At 41.2% G+C, this 25,486-nt stretch overlaps 1 protein-coding gene across 1 annotated transcript in view; it reads right to left on the bottom strand.

Annotated features, from left to right (window-relative positions):
* Positions 1–1,358: 1,358 nt before the first annotated feature.
* The window catches only part of PAIP1 (poly(A) binding protein interacting protein 1), a 45,280-nt gene continuing 21,152 nt past the window's right edge, over positions 1,359–25,486 (bottom strand). Inside the window, exons 5-11 of the mRNA XM_060236035.1 lie at positions 23,078–23,189; positions 18,922–19,047; positions 15,092–15,198; positions 11,128–11,245; positions 10,743–10,797; positions 9,097–9,190; positions 1,359–2,297 (exon numbers count right to left, since the gene is read on the bottom strand). Of these exons, the coding sequence (XP_060092018.1) occupies positions 2,201–2,297; positions 9,097–9,190; positions 10,743–10,797; positions 11,128–11,245; positions 15,092–15,198; positions 18,922–19,047; positions 23,078–23,189 (709 nt within the window). The 3' untranslated portion in view covers positions 1,359–2,200. The remainder of the gene's footprint in view (positions 2,298–9,096; positions 9,191–10,742; positions 10,798–11,127; positions 11,246–15,091; positions 15,199–18,921; positions 19,048–23,077; positions 23,190–25,486) is intronic.

Raw genomic sequence — 25,486 nt, 5'->3', positions numbered from 1 at the left:
CCCTTCCTCACTATTTCCTCTTTCTAATCCCTGAAAGCCTCCAAAGCCTCTATCCTTTTCCTGTTCCCTTTTTTCCTCCCCTTGATCAGCTAATCTATCTATATTTGCTACCACCTTCAGCTTCAACTCCTTCCCTCTTCCTGGCAATTGCTATCTAGGAAAAGTCTGGCCCAGTTATGCCATGCCAGCCCAGCTGGACCCAGTTGCAGTGGGGAAACTGTAAGAACTTGCAGGAAACCTTCCCTCCCGCCCTGGTATTCTTCTCCCTACTCTATATGTCTTCCTAGCACCCCCCCCCCCCCCATATCATCTCTCCATTCCTTTTCTTCTCCTCACCTAGTTTTTATTTGCTCTCTCCCCCATCTTCAGCTATAATTATTACTTCATTTATACTCCTGTCTTTCCCCCCAATAGAGCAGCTTACATCATTCTTCTTGCTGCCATTCTATCCTCAGAAGAACCCTGTTACATATGTTAGGCTGAGAATGTGTAACTGGCCCAAGGTTTTTTTTTTAATTTCAGATTTTTCTTCAAACCTGTTTTCTCCTTCACATTTGTCGAAAGATCTGTTTTGTCTGCCCATGGCCCTAATCTCTAGATTTAGATATCCATGTTGAGATTTACATAGGTCGATGAGTTTGCAGTAACAAGGGCATGACAAAGTACTGGACTGCTAAGCAGGAAACAAAGAAGGAACTTAAATACGGGATAGCATGTAGGAGTGCACGTAAGCGTTAGTTTGATCCAGGTGGGCAGCCATGTTGGTCTGAAGCAATAGAACAAGGTAGGAGTCCAGTAGCACTTTTAAGGCCAACAAAGATAGGTTCTACTGGACTCCTACTTTGATTGTGATATCTGTTATCAGGTCATAGAGAGTATCATACTCTCACATATTTTAATTTCAGCTGGAACATTTTAAACTGTTGCATATTCACTTCAATATCACCTCGCTATCTTATACTATTTGCCAGCAAGTATATATATGCCTTTCATGTGCATAAAGAGCTCCGTGGTGCAGAGTGGTAAGCTGCAGTATTGCAATCCAAACTCTGCTCACAACCTGGGTTTGATCCCGGCGAAAGCTGAGTTCAGGTAGCTGGCTCAAGGTTGACTCAACCTTCCATTCTTCCAAGGTCAGTAAAATGAGTACCCAGCTTGCTGGGGGGAAAGTGTAGATGACTGAGGAAGGCATTGGCAAACCACCTCATAAAAAAGACTGCCATTAAAATGTTGTGAAAGTAACTTCACCCCAGAGTCGGAAACAACTGGTGCTTTATGGGGGTTTTTTCATGTGCGTAGAACAAGGAAACGCAAATAGGATTAGAGGATACAAAAATAAAGGATGTACAAAAGAAAGATGAAAGTATACCCAACAAAACAGTTTATTTTCAAAAATCTGATGTTAATAAGCTAAACAAATGAACAGCCAGAAGATGTAGATGATGCTAACTGCAGTGACACAAATTGTACTAAGTTATAACAGTGCATTATTAAACAGCACTATTTACATGCATATTTACAGCTTGTGTTACCTTTACATAGATTTTTTTTTAACTTCTTGGGAACCTCTAACATACATTTGATTTTAAAATGCCATGAAGTGAGCAAAAAAATTGCTCTGCAGATACCTCACCCATTTGAGAACAGTCCTTGTTTGCTTGCACATTTTCAAAATTTCTGGGAGGAACAGACGGAAGTGATTACAATGTTCACAATTGGGAAAAGTTTTGTAAAAAAAGGTTGGCTAACTGTTCTAGGAGCCTAAAAAGTATGGGATGAAAAGCTATGCTCTATACAAAGGAGAGGCAGTACAAACACATACCAAAAAGCAAGTCAAAATGTACTTTATGATTCAAGGGCTTTTAATTGCAAAAAAAGAAGTGTGGCTGTTTTAATAAGACAAACCTCATATATGTTATATTAATGTGACATGTATCAAATAAAATTTGTTCCAGCCAAAACACTTTATTTAACTGTACATAAAATAAACTATGATATATACATATTGTTTAAGTTACAGAGTTTTAAGTTTACACTTTTTTGGCAGATTCTGTTTAACAAAATTATATTGCATAAGTTGCGTACTTAGAGAAACTTAATTTCCTTTGTTTGGTATGGATATGACAAGACTTTTCCATCCTCGCTACTCGCTATTCATACCTATGCTGGTTGCTTAAAACAATAATCTGTGTGCATGGTTTCACTGTTTTCTTTTGCACTCTGATTCTAAACAAAATTTCTCATAGGCTTCTTCGATTTCTGGGTCCATCTCTTCGTCGTCATCATCATCGAAATACCTATGAAAGAAATCGAATTGTTACTGGTATTTGTACATTTTGGTAGATATAAGGGCATCACAATCTGACAGAACATCATAGTTCAATGCATAGATGTAGCCTTGAAAATGACCAGAAAGAGATAGTACAGATTTAGAACAGCAGCATTGTGTACTACTATCTGTCTAGATAAAAATATTATAAAAAGTTACCACCAGATGTTCCATATAAATGCTCAGAAGGAGCCTGTGCACCAGTTTTTCAGTTCAGTGTGTTGTAGTGGCTAGAGTGCTTTTTAAAAACTTCATGCATACCCCCTGGGGACCAGATGTGCCTTACACTGTTCTCCTCTCCTAAGAAGGGAGCTACAAGACATGGGAGAGTATTTTTTTTAAATTACAATGAAGTTTACCATGGAGACATGTTGAGGAAAGCGTGCAAACCTAGGTGTCCTAAATTCATTTCTGAATTACATAACTATGGCTGAGGGTGGCTGAGGGTGCGTGCAGAGTGAGTGTAATCCATGCTCCAAATCCACCCACTATCCCAAAAAGATCAAAATCTCTGACAACGTTGGATATTCATGTTTCTGTAGATGGCTGGTTGATCTTCTAATAAAAAGGAGACTCCCAAATATTATCTGGTGAGGAAACTTAGTTACTGCTTTGAGTAGTGAGCCAGCTGGGGGGGGGGGTATCCTGTCCCCCCCAGGGAAAGTCTATGCGCAATACATAGCCTCTCCTTTCCCGGTGTAGTGAACGCCGCGTGGTCACTGTCCGGCTATGCCTGGCAGATGGTCACTGCAATGGCCTCTCCTGCATTACTGCATCCGTGGCAACACCTTCCCGCTGGTCCCCCCCGATTCTCACAGAGTTTGCCACGTCATGGTGCAACCGAATGTCCGGCGGTATAACCGGATGGGCAGGCTGGGCTCACCAACCTCGCCAGCCAAGAGAAGGAAAACTCTAACATCAAACCCGGGCAGATAGAGCTCATTAATGTAACACCTACCACCTGGAGGACTCGCTGCCGGCGTCCCGGCTTACTGGGCCATGGCAGATGACCCCAAGGAGAAAGGGTGGAGCCAGTACCGCGCACACTGTGCTTCACCTAAAAATTCCTCTGCGCAGGCCTGAAGGGCATATCCACATCCACAACCCACAACACACCAAGTCCTGCAGCGATGGGCAAGGGGCGAAACGGCAGGTGGAAGATGCCACTGGAAGCCGCAGTCCCGATCCTGCATGTAGGCGGTTCAGGGTATTGGTCGCCTGATGCTGACCCGGAGATGAAAGCATTTTTCAGCAGCACCCTGAACGACCAAGCAGCCTTATCTAGGGACAGCACTGCTTGCTCCACATGGAGAGGGGCCTAGAAAAGGTGGCCTAAACAAAGCTCGTCTCCCCCACCCCAGTTGGCTAGCCGCGGTCAACGGGCATCCTTACTTGCGGTCAAAAAATAACTACAAAGAAAAGGCATGCACCTGCCTCACAAAGTGTGCAAAGACTAAAGCTTGCGTGTTGGAACATCAGAACCATGCTTGACACAGTAGACAGTGGTCGCCCTGAACGACGCTCTGCTCTAGTTGCCCACGAACTTCTCAGGTTGAATATTGACATAGCAGCTCTCAGTGAGGTCCGTTTCCCTGAGGAAGGTAGTCTTCAAGAACATGGTGCTGGCTATACCCTCTACTGGTTGGGTAAGTCAAAGGCTGAGAGCCGCCTTTCTGGCGTTGGCTTCATGGTCAGGAACTCCATTGCCTCCAAACTCGAAAACTTGCCAACAGGTCACTCAGATCGCATCATGTCCATGTGCCTCCCACTTCAAAACAAGCAGCATGCAAACTCTTCAGTGTGTATGCCCCAACGCTTCAAGCAGATCCTGCAGAAAAGAACAAGTTCTATACTGATCTACGCAACCTCGTACTCCCAGAGAGCCAGTGCGGCTTCAGAGCTAACAAGAGCACCACCGACATGGTATTTGTTCTCAGGCAGCTCCAAGAGAAATGCAGGGAACAGAACAAGGGTCTATATGTGACTTTTGTTGACCTTACCAAAGCTTTCGATACCGTTAGCAGGAAAGGCCTGTGGCAAATCTTGGAACGTTTAGGATGTCCCCCAAGGTTCCTCAGCATGATCATCCAGCTACATGAAGACCAGCGAGGCCAAGTCAGACACTGCAACGACCTCTTGGTAGCCCTTCCCAATAGGCACAGGTGTAAAGCAAGGCTGCGTTCTCGCGCCAACTCTCTTTACGATCTTCTTTAGCATGATGCTTCAAAGTGCCGCAGTAGATCTAGATGATGACGATGGTGTCTACATCCACTATCGCACTGATGGCAGCCTGTTCAACCTGAGGCGACTAAAGGCTCACTCCAAGACAATGGAAAAACTTATCCGAGAGCTACTGTTTGCTGATGATGCTGCACTCGTCTCCCACTCGGTATCAGCTCTGCAGCATATGACGTCCTGCTTTGCAGAGGCTGCCAAGCTATTCGGCCTAGAAGTTAGTCTGAAGAAGACAGAAGTTCTCCACCAGCCTGCACCCCAGGAAGATTATCACCCTCCCTGCATCACTGTGGGTGAATCAGTTCTGAAGACAGTCCAGCAGTTCAGCTACCTGGGGTGCATCATCTCCTCAGATGCCAAGATCGACAAGGAGATTGACAACAGGCTGGCAAAGGCAAACCATGCATTTGGCCGACTGCACAAAAGAGTGTGGAGCAACAAGCATCTGAAAAAAGGCACAAAGATCAATGTTTACAAAGCGGTTGTGATGACAACCCTCATCTACGGCTCCGAATCGTGGGTTTTATACCGTCATCACCTGCGACTCCTTGAGCGCTTTCATCAGCGCTGCCTTCGCACCATCCTCAACATCCACTGGAGTGACTTTGTGACCAACACTGAAGTCCTCAAGAGGGCGGAGGTTACAAGCATCGAGGCACTGCTGTTGAAGACGCAGCTGCGCTGGGCAGGACATATTTCTAGGATGGAAAACCACCGCCTTACCAAGATTGCTCTGTATGGCGAACTTTCCACCGGCCATCGAAATAGAGGGGCACCAAAGAAGAGGTACAAGGACTCCTTGAAGAAATCCCTTGGCACCTGTAGCATCAACCATCACCAGTGGTCTGACCTAGCCTCAGATCGCAAAGCATGGAGGCACACCATCCACCAGGCTGTCTCTTCCTTTGAGAACGCACGTATAGCTGGTCTTGAGGACAAAAGGAGATTGAGGAAGAATCGCACTGCTACAGCACCAACCCCAAATCAGACTTTTCCCTGCAGCCACTGTGGCCGGATCTGCCTGTCCCGTATTGGTCTTGTCAGCCACCAGCGAGCCTGCAGCAGACGTGGACTACTGCACCCTTCTTAAATCTTCGTTCGCGAAGTCAAGCCGAGAGAGAGTGAGCCAGCTACAACCCCAAGGGGCAGTATGGCAATTAAGAAATAAAGCTGGATTTATTTCAGGAAATAAGGATTTACATGGCCCTATGATTCCCCTTGAACTCTGAGACTTCAACTGATGGATGCTTTGCTTGTAGTGATAAGACTGGAGGAATGCAGAATGCCACTTTGCAGTAATTGCTGTGCAATGGTCTGTTAGACTTTTTAATGCAGGGGTGTCAAATGTCTGGCCCATGGGTCAGAACCAGCCCACCCAGGGCTTTAATCAGGCCCCGGGGGCTCTTTCCCCCTCCTAACAAATGAGTTTGACATCCGTTTTAATGCATTTTTATTTTATTCAACTATGTTTCTGGGAGAGAAAGGATCGCCAGGAACAGGATGGTGGGGGGCATTTTCACCTGCTGTAGGCGATAGGGGGACATTTTCACCTGCTGCAATTCATTCTAACCCCAGAAAAGCTCAATTCCATTGTTGCAGGACTCACATGAAGGAAAAGCACCAAATGGGGGACAGGGCTGTAGTAAGGAAGAACAAGGAGTTGAAATTATTCTTCCTTCATCTTCTACAAGCATAGTGCTGGTGAGGGGAGGGGACAATTTCATGTCCTTTGCTGCCTTGCTTGGAGAGGGTGTTATAAAATGATGCATGGGGCAGAGAAAGCCCCAATTGACATTTTAAATTGTGATCTTTTATACATTTTAAAGGATTGTAGTTTTAGTTACATTGTCAGCTACCTTGAGTTCTGCAAGGTAGAAAGGGGGCTAATAAGTCCTTTAAATAATTACTAGAACTTGGGGATACCAGGGCTTGAATTCAGCAGGAGCTCACAGGAACACAGCTCCTGAACCTCCAGCCAGGGTCTGCATGCAGTTGGGAGTTCTCTCCCTGCTGCACACAGATCTTGGGGCATATTCAAATGAGATATGCTACTGAGCTCCTGCATCTTTTTTTTCTAAAAAACGACCGCTGGGGAGCATTTAACAAAGTTGATAGGCAACAGCTATAGAACAGACAAAAGGAAATATTCCTTTACTCAATAAAATTGTGGAATTCAGTGCCAGAGGAGATCCGGGAAACTACAGGCCAGTCAGTCTGACTTCAATACCGGGAAAGTTGGTAGAAACCATTATCAAGGACAGAATGAGTAGGCACATTGATGAACACGGGTTATTGAGGAAGACTCAGCATGGGTTCTGCAAGGGAAGATCTTGCCTCACTAACCTGTTGCATTTCTTTGAGGGGGTGAACAAACATGTGGACAAAGGAGACCCGATAGATGTTGTTTACCTTGACTTCCAGAAAGCTTTTGATAAAGTTCCTCATCAAAGGCTCCTTAGAAAGCTTGAGAATCATGGAGTAAAAGGACAGGTCCTCTTGTGGATCAAAAACTGGCTGAGTAATAGGAAGCAGAGAGTGAGTATAAATGGGCAGTCTTCGCAGTGGAGGACGGTAAGCAGTGGGGTGCCGCAGGGCTCGGTACTGGGTCCCATGCTTTTTAACTTGTTCATAAATGATTTAGAGTTCGGAGTGAGCAGTGAAGTGGCCAAGTTTGCGGATGACACTAAATTGTTCAGGGTGGTGAGAACCAGAGAGGATTGTGAGGAACTCCAAAGGGATCTGTTGAGGCTGGGTGAGTGGGCGTCAACGTGGCAGATGCGGTTCAATGTGGCCAAGTGCAAAGTAATGCACATTGGGGCTAAGAATCCCAGCTACAAATACAAGTTGATGGGGTGTGAACTGGCAGAGACTGATCAAGAGAGAGATCTTGGGGTCATGATAGATAACTCACTGAAAGTGTCAAGACAGTGTGCGTTTGCAATAAAAAAGGCCAATGCCATGCTGGGAATTATTAGGAAGGGAATTGAAAACAAATCAGCCAGTATCATAATGCCCCTGTATAAATCGATGGTGCGGTCTCATTTGGAGTACTGTGTGCAGTTCTGGTCGCCGCACCTCAAAAAGGATATTATAGCTTTAGAGAAGGTGCAGAGAAGGGCAACTAGAATGATTAAAGGGCTGGAGCACTTTCCCTATGAAGAAAGGTTGAAACGCTTGGGACTCTTTAGCTTGGAGAAACGTCGACTGCGGGGTGACATGATAGAGGTTTACAAGATAATGCATGGAATGGAGAAAGTAGAGAAAGAAGTACTTTTCTCCCTTTCTCACAATACAAGAACTCGTGGGCATTCGATGAAATTGCTGAGCAGACAGGTTAAGACGGATAAAAGGAAGTACTTCTTCACCCAAAGGGTGATTAACATGTGGAATTCACTGCCACAGGAGGTGGTGGCGGCCACAAGTATAGCCACCTTCAAGAGGGGTTTAGATAAAAATATGGAGCACAGGTCCATCAGTGGCTATTAGCCACAGTGTATGGAGCACAGGTCCATCAGTGGCTATTAGCCACAGTGTATGTGTGTATATAACATTTTTTGCCACTGTGTGACACAGAGTGTTGGACTTGATGGGCCGTTGGCCTGATCCAACATGGCTTCTCTTATGTTCTTATGTTAGTGATGGCCACAAGTACAGATGGCTTTAAATGGGGGTTAGAGTCATGGAGCATAAGGTCTATCAATTGAGAACCAGGGTGGTATAGCGGTTGATGTGTTGGACTAGGATCTGGAAAATCCAGGTACTCGTACCATGGAAGCTTCCTGGGTGCTCTTGAGCCAATCACACACACTCAGCCTAAGCTACCTCATAGGGTTGTAAAGCTATTTTCAAGTATTATCAGTATTTGGAGGACAAATGGCTAGCTGACATGTCTCCCAAGTACATATAGTATCAGACCAAATAAGGAAGTAAAAGCCAGAAGAAGTCATGGCCAGAACCTATTCCAACTAGGCACTTGCCAAACAAAAGATAATTCACCCAGGATCTGCTCAGAGATCCTTAGTCATACTTCAGGACTGCAAATCTTCTTAGACCGGACTGGCAGAATAAGCTTCTTTTTGCAACAGAGCAAAGATTTGAAAAACCAGTCAACCTCAGGAAAATAAGAAAATTATATATTTTTAAAACCTGCATGCAAATAGCAGAAGAAATGACCTAAATTTGACCACCTGGTCCTAAATTTACATCTAATTAACTGTGTGAAACAGGAGCCACAAGAAATTGGGAACACACATTCATATGCATTTGAACAGGTTGTTTGACTATGAGATGAAGAACGTGTTTGGGGCCTCAAAGAAGAATGGATTTGGTTGAGCTAAGCTGACGAAACTTCCAGCTAAAATAGGCACTTTCTATCACAGAAACTTCTAAGTAGTACAACAAAGAGGAGAAGCCAAGTGAGTCCCTTTTAGAAAGTACAAAAAGCACTCTTTAACATGTTAGAAGACTGTTTTTAAAAGAAGCTAAATTGAATTATGTGAGCACCCAGAGATCTGTTTAAACCAATAACTTACGGATCTCCAGCTCCTGATAAATCAGCTCCATTTTCCTCATACCCTTGAAACATATCTTGTCTGTCAAGAAGCTCTTGATACTTCTCTTGATAATCTACAATAAAATTTATCAGTTATTCTTTCAGAATTAAATGGCAGATTCTCAAGCTTAGTAGTTGGAGCCATAACAAAAATCCTCTATAATAAGCAATATCTAGATAGCTGATTGAATGCATTTCAATAACTGTGAAGAACAATCAGGGCAAATTTTGAAATATGCTGGCACCATTCAGAAGTCTCTTTAGGCATTTGCTGCATTCAAATTTCATAACTGCCATTTTTCTGAACTTACAATGTACTTTGTTCTTCCCCAGTTGCTTTCCTTAAAATAATGCTGAATATGCGTTAATATAAGTCACCTACCCAATATATCAGGTATATTATATAAAAAAAGGAAGAGGAGGAATTGTAATACAAATCTCTGAAGGATTTAAAAGTACAACTCATGTAACAGAAGCTTTTTTCTCTCATCACCAACTCAGGCTATACCAGAAACTCACCACAGTGTGGAAGATGCAGATATTGGGGATTACTATATTGGGGGGAGATACTTTGTCATCTGAGGTCACTGAATTTCTCTGTGGCTACTTTATTGTTAGGGTATACTAGTGGGAGACCTACAAGGCCTGGAAAGGGCATTGCCCTCCTCCCCCCCCCCTCATTTTTACTGACTGACACTAAATTTTAAAGGCTGGTAATGTTATTGCCTAGCAACCTCAACAACCGTCATTGTACAGGGCATTAGGTTCTTGAAGGTACAGGTGCTGCTTCTACTATTTGGGGGTTGTTTAACCCCTCTCCCATGGTGTTTTGTTTAATTTCAGGTTTTTCTGTAAATCCTGGGCTTTCTTCTGGTTTGTAGTAAGATAACCATGGCTCCAGTCTCAGGATTTAAGAATTCACAGACAGAGCAATGTTGAGCATTAGATATATTGATATATATATTCTAGTATCTTCAGCTCAGCAAGATCAAATTAACTAGTATTCCATCATTGTAATCATAAGATACTATCACTGACTCTCATACTTGGAAATTATATATAAACAAGTGAGGGCTCATATCCCTGGCGAACTCTTCTCCCCGGGCTACATCCACCTTGCTTCCCCTTCACAGCTCTTGTAGCTTCTCCATTTTCCACCTACCTTAGCTTGCCCCTATCATCTCCAGAGATGTGAAGGCCCAGAAACAAATCAGAAAAATACAGAAGGGAAATGCTCCCCCTCCCAATTTTTCCAATAAAAAATTTCCAGTGGCGAAAGCCAATAATTTAATTAATTTTTGCTTTTTAACTCAGGCTAGAATCCTTTTATAAACTGTTTGTCTTTTTTGAATTTTCATCTGTGGCATGCAATTTATTGAAGCCTTTATTATTCCTTTAAACACACACATCTCCTGTAAGGACTTGATTTTTTCCAAATGTACTTCCAAGTTCTCTCAACCAAATCTCTAATTATTGCTAAAAATATGGTAGCAAATTGTGGGGGGGAAAGATTATTCAACTTGCGAGTAACACTGTTATCAAATTTACCTGATTAGTTGAGTAGTTAGTCAAAGTTATTCAAAGCAAAAATCTGCCCCCACCCCAAAAATTGAAACTGTGATGTACCTGGATCTGCTGCAGTGAAAGGCACACCTTCAGATGTGTAAAATGTGGGTTCATTCTAAAATTAAAAAACAAGTATTACAGATAAATGAAATCAGTACTTTTACCATTCTATCATACTTAGCGCGCCCACTCACCCATCCAAATCAGCATCTTACCATCTAAGTGATTAAGTTATGTTGACTACTACTTTTATAATTCTGTAATTCTATAGTTTTACAAATTTTGTAATTATGATATTGTCTAATCTGGATGTGGTTTGTTTAATGTTTATGTAAGGTTTTAATGTTGTAAGCTGCCCAGGACCCGCTTGCGGGATAGGGCAGAGTATAAACTGGAAAATTAAATTAAATACATCTATCTGAAAGAAAATTGCAAGATGACTTACCATGAAGTAGTTAGGGTCATTTTCTGGAGTTGCTTCCCTATATGTTGAAGTTATATGCACCCTTCCCCAGTTGCTTGATCGCAGTTCAACAAGTTTCAGAAGCATATGCTTTACATCTCTGTAATATATACACCACATAAAAATCACTCAAAAAATCACAAAGGTAAGTTTTGACATGTTGCTTACAATCACTAAAACACTCCTTATAATCTCTGGTGATACAAAATAGGAGTCAAGTGCACCTTTAAGACCAATTTAGTTTTATTCAGAGCGTAAGCTTTCGTGTGCTCTCTAAGCACACTTCATCTGACGAGGAATCCGGTACAGTGAGCAAAGCCACATATAGCTGGTAGTCAGTGGCTCAGAATGCAAATACCAGTTTGCATTCTGAGCCACTGACTACCAGTTATTTGCATTCTGAGCCACTGACTACCAGCTATGTGTGGCTTTGCTCACTGTACCGGATTCCTCGTCTGATGAAGTGTGCTTACAGAGCACATGAAAGCTTACGTTCTGAATAAAACTAAGTTGGTCTTAAAGGTGCAACTTGACTCCTATTTTGTTCTACTACTTCAGACTACAACACGGTTGACTATTTGGATCAATCTCTGGTGAGTCACTTTCTTTTTTTGATAACTTTTATTAAGAATTTTTTAAACCAAAAGATAAAAACTAACAACAAATATTTAAAAAGGAAATAGAAATACAAAACCAAAGGGGGAAAAAAGCTAAAAAGGAAAAAGATAAGGAAAATATAAAGAACTATAAAGAAGTGGCTTCTGATTTTCTCTACAACAAATACAAAATTAAAAACTTAACACTTATTCTAGAGTTTTTAAAAAAGTGAGCTCCTTTTTGCTATTATTAAATCTCCCCCCCCCCATCATCAAATCTGCAAATCATAATTTTTTTCCCCATTCATGCAAAAAAATCTCTAAGGGGTTGCCAGGTAACAATAAATGCAGATACTTCTTTGATCAGAGAAAGACATTAAGTTTAACCATCCCTGCAAGTTCCATCATCCTTACCAACCATTCCTCTGTTGTGGATAATGTGCATATTATTGTGCATATAATAATCTTGCTGCCATTGTAATATATAAAGTTCCATGACATTTTTCTAGCTGTCTGCCTATTACCCCAAAAGAAAAACCTCTGGTTTCAATTGAATATTAGTTCCTAGGTATAGCCACCTTCAAGAGGGGTTTAGATAAAAATATGGAGCACAGGTCCATCAGTGGCTATTAGCCACAGTGTGTGTGTATATATAAAAAATTTTTTGCCACTGTGTGAAACAGAGTGTTGGACTGGATGGGCCGTTGGCCTGATCCAACATGGCTTCTCTTATGTTCTATGTTCTTAATATATAAAGTTCCATGACATTTTTCTAGCTGTCTGCCCATTACCCCAAAAGAAAAACCTCTGGTTTCAACTGAATATTAGTTCCTAGGATTTTCTGGATTAATGAATGTATTTATATTTAAAAAAAATTGGCTTTGTTACATGACCACCATAAATGACAGAATGTCCCTTCATTTTGTTCACATTTTCAATATACATTTGAAATACTGATATACATTTTTGCTAATTTATCTGGTGACATATACCATCAATACATTATTTTATTAAAAAGTCTCTTTAAAACTATGAGCTCTAGTTCACACTAATCTAAGACCCTTTATCCACATATTTCCTATTCTATTTGTATAGCCAAAGTTTTTAGCCCATTTTTCATAGATTCTTTCACTCATTCATCCTCTGTCTCAAATTTCAACAAGTTTATACATTTCAGCAATAACGTATTTGTCATTTGTACATAATTCTGTTTCAAATTTAGTTTTAGATTGTTCAAAACCCTGAGATCTTTTATATGTCTTAAACCTTTCTAAAACTTGTGCATTAAAAAACATTGGCAAGTGTATCCTTCTGTTATCAAATCTCTTAATTTCATTTTACATTTCCCTTGAGAGAAATCTAATATGTCACAGTATCATAATTTATTTATCATTTCTTGTCTACAGAATGCTTCTTGTGTAGAAAGCCACAAGAGTGTTTTTGGACACAACCTAGGTTTGTGTTTATTCCATATTCTCAAAATAGCATGCCTAATATAATGGTTTTTAAAATTCACATTAACCTTAGCTTTGTCATACCACCAGAGATGAAACACTAACCTTAGCTTTGTAATACCATCAGAGAAGACCTCTCTGGTGAGTCATTTAAGGCTGCTTATGAATTCAATTTGAAACTCTACCTTAAATTCCTTGATTTATTAAATCAATCTGGAAGCTCTACTAGTTCAAATGCAACTCTGCAATCCTGTGCAGAGTTCATCAATGAGCTTAGTCTGGAATAATAGTTCCTAGAATTGCACTATAAAAACTTTAAATCAACTGATTGATACAGCTTTGTACTGATCATCAATAGAGACTGTTGAAAAGAAAGACAACTACACATCTCTGAAGATCTGAGCTTTTAAGGCTAGATAGGAACAGCTGTTTACTTCTATATCATGTCCTTTTTCAAATATATATTAAGCCTAATCAGAAGTAAAAACCCTTACCACCATCATCTATGCCCACGAAGGCCCAATTTTGTCAGGAGACTACGGGGAATTAAGACAGTTTGCTGTCAGCAACCTACATCCATTAAGTGGTAAACCATCACATCACATTTTATTGATTTAACATTTTCACTATTCTCATATTTTCTCACAACTTTAAGTATTACAGTTCTACGGCAGTATAGATATTTAAAACCGAATTGTCCTGAAATATTCTAACAAAGTTCAAGGTAGAGGGAAGAGCGTGGGGATCCATCTACACATGAAGCTGCCTTACACTAAATTAGGCTAACAAAACACAAGGCACCACGGTCTCTAAGTAGGACAAATACTATGAAAAGACCATGCAATTCACAACAAACATATATATAAGTATAATACAACGTAGAACAGTAAGACAATATTAGTAAAGTTACAGTCCATGAATGGTGAAAAACCTTTTCAGTCCAAAACAAATATAGTCCCATAGAGAGTGCTTTCCTCCTTTCTTCCACTAGCTGATGGGACTAGAACAAATAGCCCAAGGATACTGGTGAAGCTTATGCTCTGTGTGATTGCTGGAGGCTACCGTGTTGTTTGAAAGAAACTTGGTTGAGACACTAATTGAGAAAGGATGGAGCTCTTGAGGAAGACATGAAACTGCTTATATTCGATTAGCAAGTTAGGCTCAGGGATCCTTCTCTCTTATTTGGAAGCTTGTCTCTTGTTCAAGAGAAGTTCCATTGGCTAGTGGAAGAAAGGAGGAAAGCACTCTCTATGGGACTATATTTGTGGAACACCTTGTTTTGGACTGAAAAGGTTTTTCACCATTCATGGACTGTAACTTTACCAATATTGTCTTACTGTTCTTCATTGTAATATACTTATATGTATGTTTGTTGGGAATTGCATGGTCTTTTCATTGTTTTTGCCCTTACACTAAATCAGAGCATTGACACATCAAGTCAGCATTGTCTATTCAGACTAACAGCAGCTCTCCAAGGTCCCCGGATAGAGGTCCTTCTTCCACATCACCTACCACTCAATCCTTTTAACTGGAACTGCTAAGGATTGAATTTGGGGGCTTCTGCATGCCAAACAGATATTCTACAACTGAGCCACAGCCCTTCTCTATACATCCTACAGGTCCCTCAACAATATTTAGGGTTTTGCAATATGTACATTTATGGTGTCACTGAACTTTTATTAGGTAATTTACAAGCCAGGAAGTTAATGATTCAAAGTATTTTAAGTGATTGAGAGCCATATTACTTAAATGAAGAATATATTAGCCTAAGCTGTGCTACCAGTTCCAGATGACAATCCTCAAAGGTTTGCGTTGTTTGACTACATAACTAAGAAACGGCAAGAAATTATCATAATCCCTGAATACTTGAAAGCTAAGAAACAATTTTCTTACTACCTGCTGCAATTTGCATCCAAGACGACATTTTCAATTTTCTGTATTATGTCATCCATGTATGTCTTTCCTTTTTCTTTCCATGAGTCTTCCAGCACTGACCCTGTCAACTACGGAACGTATGCTATTAGTAAGGATATTTCCAAAATAATTAGAATCAATAACATTTCTGTCATCAGTGACCATAGAATAAAGCTATTTCACAGGTACTTCCAGATTATGCCTTGCTAATATCCTTTACTTTTACTGTGAAACTGACAGACCTGAGCAGTACATTTTTAGTAGGCCATGCTAGAACTTTTAGCAATGGCTTTCATCATCCTTGCTCAAGAAAATTAGAAGCTGTTTAGTTATCCTTCTGGTATTTATGCCAACCGGGGCTTTTTTTTTTTTTTGAGCAGGAACGCACAGTTCTGGCTGGCTTGGTGTCAGTGGTGTGGCCTAAAATGCAAATGAGTTCCTGCTTGTCTTTTTCTACAAAAAAGCCCTGTGTAAAACAATGGTGATGTCAGGGGTGTGGCCTAATATGCAAATAAGTTCCTCCTGGGCTTTTTTCTACAAAAAAAGCCCTGATGCCACCTATTATTTAGGTACAAGCATAGCAGAAAATCTGCAGCTATTCATGACATAACCCTTACAAAGTGACTTATTATGGTCATAAAATAACATTCACTACTGTTAGTGGACACTACTGAAATACATTTTTTAATGATTAAATGTATTTTAAAGAGTCCCACTAACATTACTTGATTTTAAGTTAACGATGGCAGGAATAACTTTTAACTAGGCTTTGCTTGACCTTTTACCACCTAAGGAAAACAAAGTAATTATGTAATACTCCTCTAAAGAAGTGATAAAACTAAGGTCCTCTTTCGATAAGATATTATGATTAGATAACTGGGCACATGAAGCAGCCTTATATTGAGTCAGACTATTGGCCTATTAAAGTCAATACTGTCGACAATGACTGGCTTAGGCTCTGTGAGGCCTCAAGGCAGAAGTTTTTCATATCCCACACTACCTAGTCCTTTTAAATAGAGAAGCTGGGAAATGAACCTGGGACCTTCTGCATGCAAGGCAGATGCTCTATTACTGAATTATGATCCAGTCTCCATAACTGAAGTTTATTTCTTTTTACCCATGCAAATAATTTGTGTTAAAATAAGCAACCCTCCACCACAAAATAATTTTAAGTAATGGTAGGTACATTCACCACCTTCCCCCAGCCATGCTAAATTCAGTGATTCTGTTCAATAGTTTAAACCGGTACAATACAGGAATAGTTCACGCAGGGATTCCGGGGCTGGACTTGCAATGGCTTTTCTCTTTCCTTGAGGGTCAGCGACAAAGGGTGGCGACTGGGGGAGAGCTGTCCCAGAGACACCCACTTAATTGTGGGGTGCCTCAGGGGGTGGTTCTCTCCCCGATGTTGTTTAACATGCGCCCCCTTGCCCAGATTGCCCGGAGGTATGGGCTGGGTTGCTGATGACACCCAGCTGTATTTGTTGATGGCCGGCCAGCCTGACGATGTCCCAGAAAATGTGGACCTGGTGTTACAAGCCATGGCAGGTTGGCTCAGGCTGAGTAGGCTGAAGTTGAATCCAGCGAAGACAGAGGTCCTTTGCCTGATCCGTGGCGGCCTAGGAAGGGAAATTCCCCTACCAGTTTTTGATGGTGCGCCACTGGAAACAGCGCGCAGCCTGGGGGTACTACTGGAGCCTTCTTTATCAATGGAGGCCCAGATAGCAGCCACTGCTAAATCCGCCTTTTTTCATCTTAGGTGGGCGAGGCAGTTGGCTCCCTTCCTGGAGCGTGATGACCTGGCAACAGTGATCCATGCAACGGTCACCTTGAGGTTAAACTACTGTAATGCCCTCTACATGGTGCTCCCCTGTGCCGAACCCAGAAACTGCAGCTAGTGCAAAATGCAGCAGCCAGACTGTTGTTGGGACTCCCTAAGTGGGAGCATATGCAGCCTAGGCTATGGGAACTGCACTGGCTGCCAATTGTGTACCGGATTTGTTACAAGGTGCTGGTTATTACCGTTAAAGCCCTATATGGCCAAGGAATCGCCTACCTTAGGGACTGTCTTTCCCCATACGCAAAATCTGCTGACGATCCCTGGGCCGAAGGAGGCCAAGTTGAAAGTGACAAGGGAGAGGGCCTTCTCGATTACAGCGCCCCACTGGTGGAATCAGTTGCCAGAAGAGGTACGGGCCTTGCGGAAGCTTAACCGGTTCCGCTGGGCCTGCAAGACCACCCTCTTCTAGCTGGCTTTTTAATGTGGAATGTTGCTGTCATATAAAAACTGTTATATCAAGATTGTAGCACCAAACTAATCTGTGGTTTAAATTGTTAGTTTTAACTGTTGGTTTTAAATGTAATAGTATATTTAATTAAGAAATAGAATTATGATGTAATAGGGGTATTTTATTATTACATCGTTGTAATATTTGTATTTTATTCTATGTAAGCCGCTCTGAGCCTGCTTTGGCGGGGAGGGCGGGATATAAATTAAAAATTATTATTATTAATTATTGTTTACCACCCGCCCTATAAGAAGCTAAAGACAGCATATATGGGACCATCCCATTTTATTCTCACAATTCTATTTGAAAGCAGATTAGTCAGAGATCATGACACAATGTAGACTAGGGCTGGGCACAAACCAAACCATGAAACAAAATTTATCATGAATTTTGCCTTGTTTGTGGTTCATGAACCAAACTTTGTGATGGGTCTACTGCCATGAACTTTCGTGAACCTTTAAAACAGTTTGTGGTAGTTCATGGATAGAGAAGAAAGCAGGGGTTTAAAGAGACTCCAAGTCCCTTTAAACTCTTGATTTCGATCCCTCTTGAAAGCCACAAAAGCAGCTGAGTAGCGGGAATCACCTCCCTGCCTCTCTGCTGGTTTTGGGGCTCTTTTATGCAGTCCCTTTAAAGGACAAAAAACCCTGAAAAAGTGGCAGGGAGGTGCTCTCCCTGATCAGCTGTTTCACTTTCTTGTGCAGTCCCTTTAAAGGTGTTTTTTCGCAATATCTTGTACAGTTCCTTTAAAGTGATTGGCACAAAAAAGCCAAACAGCTGAGCAGTGGGGAACTGCCCTCCTGCAGCTCAGATGTGGGTTTTTTTTTTGGGGGGGGGGGTGGCTCTTTTGCAGTCTTTTAAAAGTTACTATAAAAGAAAGCCTGAAACTGCTGAGCATCAAGGAGGAAGCTGCACCTCAGCACTCAGCTTTTATTTGGGCTTTCTGCAAACCTCATTTAAAGGGACTGTGATCCCTTTTAATGAGGTTCATGGGGACATGAATTAAGGTTTGGCTTGTGATTCAAACCACATTTTCCAGTTCATGCCTATCCTTAATGTAGACACAGAGCTTAAACCAATGAGCGAAAATTTGAACATCCTCACCCCCTACTAGTCCAGTTCCACCACTCTTACCTGCTGTGGACACAATATAAAAACTGAATATTTATAAAAACAATCTGAAACATCAGAGTTCCTGTGTAAATGGCACAATTAATGTATAATTGTGTGTCACTTTTACATTAAACATGATACATACACACACATATATGTGTGCATTATGTAATATACATATTAGGATAACAGAAATGAGTAACTAGTCAAGACTGAGTGTTAACTGCTATATTAATGAACTTTAAATATGCAGCTGTAATATTGTAATTTTTCTTTTTTGTAATTGAGAGTGTTCCGAAATGAAAAAAGTGACTCAAATATATTGTAATTTTTTCTGAAATAATTTTTATCTTTAAAAAGGGTTCTTAAAAAGGATTAAAAGATAGAGAATAAACAATGAAACCATCGTACTTTCAGTAGCTTTACTGCACAGATCAAATTGTTGTCCACAGGATTAGAAAAAAGTGTGTTTAACAATTCGTGAAGTCCAGTCTGAAGAATTTCTGCTCTTGTTAGCTGACCTTTAGTTCCTTTAACCTGTAAATATATACATATATTAAATCCAAATATTTATAAGCAATTAAGCAAGCTCCTCAATTCTGTAAACTATTCTTACAACTTTAGAAGCACTGGATTAGGTCACTTTGACTTTAGAAAATGTTTAAAAATACTGCAGGTTATTAAAGCTTGTATCTAGAGATACTCAACACAAGTCACACCTCCCATAACACCACAGCAGTAAGAAAATAAAATTTTAAAAATGAAGTGTGCTATTGCTATATTTATAAAGTTTATCTTATTGACCATTTAACCTATCAATTGAAAGAGTTGTTTTATAAATGAGGGAGATACTGCAATCAAACAAGTTCATGGCATTTATTAGAGCCCAAGACAATTCAGGGGTCTCCCGTGAATGCAGTTTCTGAGGATGCCTTATTATTGGCAGAACTTCCCATTGTCAGCATTAGATTAATTAAAAATAAATAAAAAACTTTAATGGAGATTTCCGATTCGCAGCAAGCAAGCAAGCTTTATGCTCACTATCATTTGAATGGCAGTTAAAGGCTCAACCCCAAATGTGGTGTGTTAGGGAATTTATTGTTAAGTGAGACTGTGCCCTGGTCTCTCTTAGCCATGTCGAATTAGCTCTGGTCTATTGGTTCTTTGGCTTAGCATCCCATAATGTTTTGCAGTCTGGCTAAGTGTTGTATTTTTCCAAGCAAGAGTGAATTTTCTGATGCACTCCATCCTAGAAAGCAGTTTATATTTTTCTGAGTTCATGGTGCCAGTCTATACGCCTAAACATAGATTACCAGGCACCTTAGATATCTTTGACATGATGCATTTCTGGAGCTTTCTGACCCACTGATGACATACAGATTAGCACGTAGAGAGGCACCATAGTAGTCTGGGGCTTCTTGGCCTCATACTAGGGCTTTTTTTGAGTAGGAGTGCAGTTCCGGCTGGTATGATGTTAGGGGGTATGGCCTAATATGCAGTTCCTGCGGGGCTTTTTCTGCAAACAAAGCCCTGGATACTACATTAAGTACAGGCAAAGTTCATGTCTGCTGTGTATGAGGGGTTGGGATTTGTCAAGTTCATTCAATGTTTGTCACAGGCCTAAATTGACAGCAATTGGTTTCTATGGATTGCAAAAGGTATTTATTGGTGATAATTTCTATGTTCAGTGTTGTTCTGGGCCAACGGCTCTCTTTATGGGTCTTGCCACAGCAATCAGGATATATTCTCTATAGAACTACAGTGCACTCTATTTGGGTATTTAATTCTCCATGCTGCATACTAGAAAGTTATGTTTGAATGTTTCTGCATTATGGTTTTCAAGACTCAATAAATAGTTTCTGAGGTGAAGCCACTGTCTGTCTTGTTTGCCTCTCTTTCTGTAAAATCTGTCTTGTCCAACACACTGAACATTAGGTGGCGATCCCAGGCAATTGCCTGGACATCGGAATCCCCAGACAGCTGTTTTACTAGGCAAATATTTTAGGCATACTCTCTCTCTCCCTCCTTCCTGTTAAAAGGGGGGCTGGACGGATGATTGAAATTGTTATGACTGGATGGTAGTTATACCCTAAGGCAGGGGTCCTCAAACTACGGCCCGCGGGCCAGATGCGGCCCATTGAGGACGTTTATGCGGCCCGCAGGGTTATGGCAAAATCAGACCGGAAGTGACGTTCGACCTAAACTTGCGTTAGCAACGCACACTTCCGGCACTGGGCTGAGGCGGCGGAGACAGAGTGTGAGGTGATACCGAGGTGAGGTGAGTTCCCAGGCCGGAGTGTGTGGTGTGGGGAAGGGAGAGAGATGCAGAAGACGGAGAACTGACGGCCCGCGGCCTTGTACAGTAACGGCAGTCCGGCCCTCCAACAGTCTGAGGGACAGTGAACTGGCCCCCTATTTAAAAAGTTTGAGGACCCCTGCCCTAAGGGGTGGAGTTGACTGAGTTAATTTAGTGTGTATGAGTGAGGGAACCTTCCTTGGAGGTTTTTAAACAGAGGCTGAGATGGCCATCTGAGAGCCAGTTTGGTGTAGTGGTTAAGTGTGCGGACTCTTATCTGGGAGAACCGGGTTTGATTCCCCACTCCTCCACTTGCACCTGCTAGCATGGCCTTGGGTCAGCCATAGCTTTGGCAGAGGTTGTCCTTGAAAGGGCAGCTGCTGTGAGAGCCCTCTCCAGCCCCACCCACCTCACAGGATGTCTGTTGTGGGGGAAGAAGGTAAAGGACATTGTGAGTCGCTCTGAGACTCTTTGGAGTGGAGGGCAGGATATCAGTCCGATATCTTCTTCTTCTTCTTCCTGTAAATTTAGGGGGAGGTATTCGTGAATTTCCTTCATTGTGCAGTAGGCTGGACTAGATGACCCTGGGGGATCCCTTCCAGCTATGATTCTAAGACAGCTGAGTAAAGACTAAGTGAAGTGCTGTACAGTGTGAGAGAAATCTGTGAGGAAAATAAGCCCTTGTGGCTAATTCTATTTGAGGAACTTCAGAGAAAGGAAAACTGTACCTATTTTAACCATTATTTGTATGTACCATACAGAAACTATTATGCTGTTATCCTTCTAAATAATGTCTTTTGACCTTTAAAAGAAAACAACTGTTTTATTTTGAGTAAAGGATCCTCTTTTACCTCAAAGCCACCCCATACATTGACTGTTCTGTCATTCTCCTGACTAAGTCATCCTGTTCTTTGGGTCCAACTAAGAATTCTAAGGCAAGAGCCTTTGGTGGCAGTGAAAAGTAAATAGAAAATGTTAAGGAAGGCAAGGTGGCAGCATAACACACTGCTTCATCTCAGAACATTACTGAGAGTTGCCATTACAGGTGTTACATATAAGGAGTCTCAAAAAGAAGCAAAACAAATAAATTGGTTCCATCAGCAGTAAAACTTCTTTGTGGGGTGTGCATGTACAAAAAATATTCCAGTAATGTATTTATAGGGATATGCATACCAAACAAGTCTACATTTGATATGGTAAGTCCAGTCCATTCTACAACATTGCACACTGCCTCTATGGGCTATTACAAACACTTCTCAACTTATATGCATGGCAAGATAGACTGCTGTCAAAGGTTTTAAAATATTAATATGTAATACTGTTAGGAAATTTTTGGAGTATAGAAACCTTTCCTAGGACTCCACTGGGTTCAGTAAGGGGGGATGACTGGCAAGGACCCCATAATTTAAGAGAGAGAAACCTGTTCCAAAGTTAAAACCATAACACAAAACCTTTCAAACATACAAAAATGTAGTATGCAGCATATAACATTAATTCAAAATTCAATACTTAAAACCTTGTGCAAAGTTTATATAAAGGATATCCTTGGAGGCTCTTGTCAAGCCCAGAGAAATGGGTTATTGGCAAGAACAGCAAAGAACAAGAATACAATTACACACTAAATACCTTTTTCCATCCACAGGAGCTAATGTAACTGTCAGTCAGGTCTGTGATGAGCATCTGACATATCTGACAAAACCCAACCCCTATCATACAGTAAGGCTGGGGTGGCCAACGGTAGCTCTCCAGATATTTTTTTTACCTACAACTCCCATCAGCCTCAGCCAGCATGGCCAATGGCTGGGGATGATGGGAGTTGTAGGCAAAAACATCTGGAGAGCTACCGTTAGCCACCCCTGCAGTAAGGCATGAACCTTGACCTAACCATAACAATACTATGAGGGCAAGAAATCCCGTTACTTCAAATAACAACGACAATTTGTACCAGTGGGTCAGGAAGCTCTTAGGCAATTTCAGTGCTCCCCCAGATTTCTCACATTTCCCAATGGAAAAGCTGAAAACAGCCCCCACCTCGTTTTCTGGGCCATCACTTTGTATATGACAAGTATTTTAAAATTAAAATTAGATAATAATAAATAACATTATGTAATAAACAAACACTATACATTAGATACACTTTAGATAAATGTTGATTGTTCTACATTAACTTACAGTGCACGCTTTGCACCTCCCATTTAACTAAAATTCCTGCTTCTATCCTGCAACCACCCTACCAACACCATATTGGGAATAATATGAAGAACAACTTACCTCTAGGTTAAGATAGAGTTCAGCTAAAAATAGCACAAATGCATGAAATCTTTTCCGTACAGCTTCATCACCTTTGGCTGCTTCATCTCTATTTTCATACTCTTTCCGACACCTAAAAAACCCCAAAAGACCCATTTGAATCAACCATTTATTTTGCAATGTTGATCAGTTCTAGTTTTACACAAGGCAATAGTGTGTTAAAACGTGATATGGGGTTACAAACAAAGTGTGTATTAAAATGGGATGGTATATGAGGGAAATAATTACGTACCCAACTAAGCAGCATGGCTGCTAGAACAGGCAAGTGCATACACAAGCCTTCCCTATTATCATGAGTGCCAGTGAAAGCATCACAAACCATATGAAACAAGGGATGGAATGCTGAGTTTTACACAAAAAGAATTTAATTCAACTTTCTTTTCAGCTGGGAAGGTTACTTTTGGACTGTCACTATTTCCTACATTAATCTACATCTAAATAACTGAAGGTAAAATCTATACTGTCCTGAATTCTCCGGATCCGAATGAATAAAGAACATAAGAGAAGCCATACTGGATCAGGCCAATGGTCCATCCAGTCCAACGCTTTTTGTCACACAGTGGCCAAAACCCAGGTAACATCAGGAGATCGACCACTGGGGCCAGAACTCCAGAAGCCCTCCCAGGCATCAAGAATACATAGCATCACTGCACTAGAAATCACATTCCATCTGTATCTTGTGGCTAATAGCTACCCATGGATACTGCTGCATATGTTTATCTAATCCCCTCTTCACACTGACTATGCTTGTATCCACCACCACCTCCTGTGGTACTGAATTCCACGTGTTTATTATTCTTTGGGTGAAGAAGTACTTCCTTTTAATCTGTTCTAAGACAACTGCTCATTAATATCATTGCATGCCCATGAGTTCTTGTATTGTGAGAAAGGGAGAAAAGTACTTCTTTTTCTACCTTTTCTACCCATGCATAATTTTGTAAACCTCTATCATATCATCCCTCAACTGTCATTTCTCCATGCTAAAGAGCCCTAACCTCTTTAACCTTTCTTGATAGGGAAAGTGTTCCATTGTCTTAATAATTTTAGTTGCTCTGCCCTACACGTTTTCCAAAGCTCGCTCTATCTGTCTATCTGTCATCCATCCATCTATCTATCATCCATCATAAGAACATAAGAGAAGCCATGTTAGATCAGGCCAATGGCCCATCCAGTCCAACACAATCTGTGTCACACAGTGGCCAATATATTTATATATACATACACACACACACACACAAACACATAAACACACACATACTGTGGCTAATAGCCACTGATGGACCTCTGCTCCATATTTTTATCTAACCCCCTCTTGAAGCTGGCTATGCTTGTAGCCGCCACCACCTCCTGTGGCAGTGAATTCCACATGTTAATCACCCTTTGGGTGAAGAAGTACTTCCTTCTATCCGTTTTAACCTGACTGCTCAGCAATTTCATTGAATGCCCACGAGTTCTTGTATTGTGAGAAAGGGAGAAAAGTACTTCTTTCTCTACTTTCTCCATCCCATGCATTATCTTGTAAACCTCTATCATGTCACCCCGGAGTAGATGTTTCTCCATCATCCATCCATCATGACCAGAACTGCACTCACTCTATTCCAGGTGAGGCAGCACCATAGATTTATTCAGAGGCACTGTGATACTGGCTAATTAGTTTTCATTCCCATTCTTAATACCTAATTCCTAGCATAGTATTTGCCTTTTTTATTGCAGTCATACACTGAGTTGACAACTTCAGTGAGTTATCTATCATGACTTCAAGCATGACTTCCTGGTCAGTTATTGTCAGTTGGACGTATATTTATAGCTAGGATTTTTGGCTCCAATGTGCATTACTTTGCTCTTGCCCACGTTGAACCTCATTTTCTGCATTGATGCCCACTCGCCCAGCCTCAACAGATCCCTCAGGAGCTCCTCAGTGTCTTCCCTGGTTCTCACTGCTCTGAACAACTCAGTGTTATCTGCAAACTTAGCCACTTCACTGCTCACTCCCAGCTCCAAATCATTAATGAACAAGTTAAAAAGCACCGGATCTAGTACCAATCCCTGCAGTACCCCAATGCTTACCACATTCCACTGTGAAAACCACCCATGTATACTGACTCTATTTACTGTTAATCAGTTTTTAATCTATAAGATGACTTGTCCTCTTATCCCTTGATTGCTATAAAGCTTTTTGGAAGTCTAAACAACATTTAATGGGTCATCCTTGTCCATGTTTGTTCACCCCCTCAAAGAACTCTAAAAGGTTAGACAACATCTTTCTTTACTGAATCCATGCTGATTTTTCCTCAGTAGCTTTTGTCAGTCAATGCACCTGGTCCTAAGTAAAAGCTAGCTATGGTTTCCCCATATAAGTTGCACACTTAT

This window comes from Heteronotia binoei, chromosome 4 (assembly GCF_032191835.1).
Source record: "Heteronotia binoei isolate CCM8104 ecotype False Entrance Well chromosome 4, APGP_CSIRO_Hbin_v1, whole genome shotgun sequence".
In the NCBI taxonomy this organism is placed as follows: domain Eukaryota; kingdom Metazoa; phylum Chordata; class Lepidosauria; order Squamata; family Gekkonidae; genus Heteronotia; species Heteronotia binoei.
This window is presented reverse-complemented; position numbering and strand designations above follow the sequence as displayed.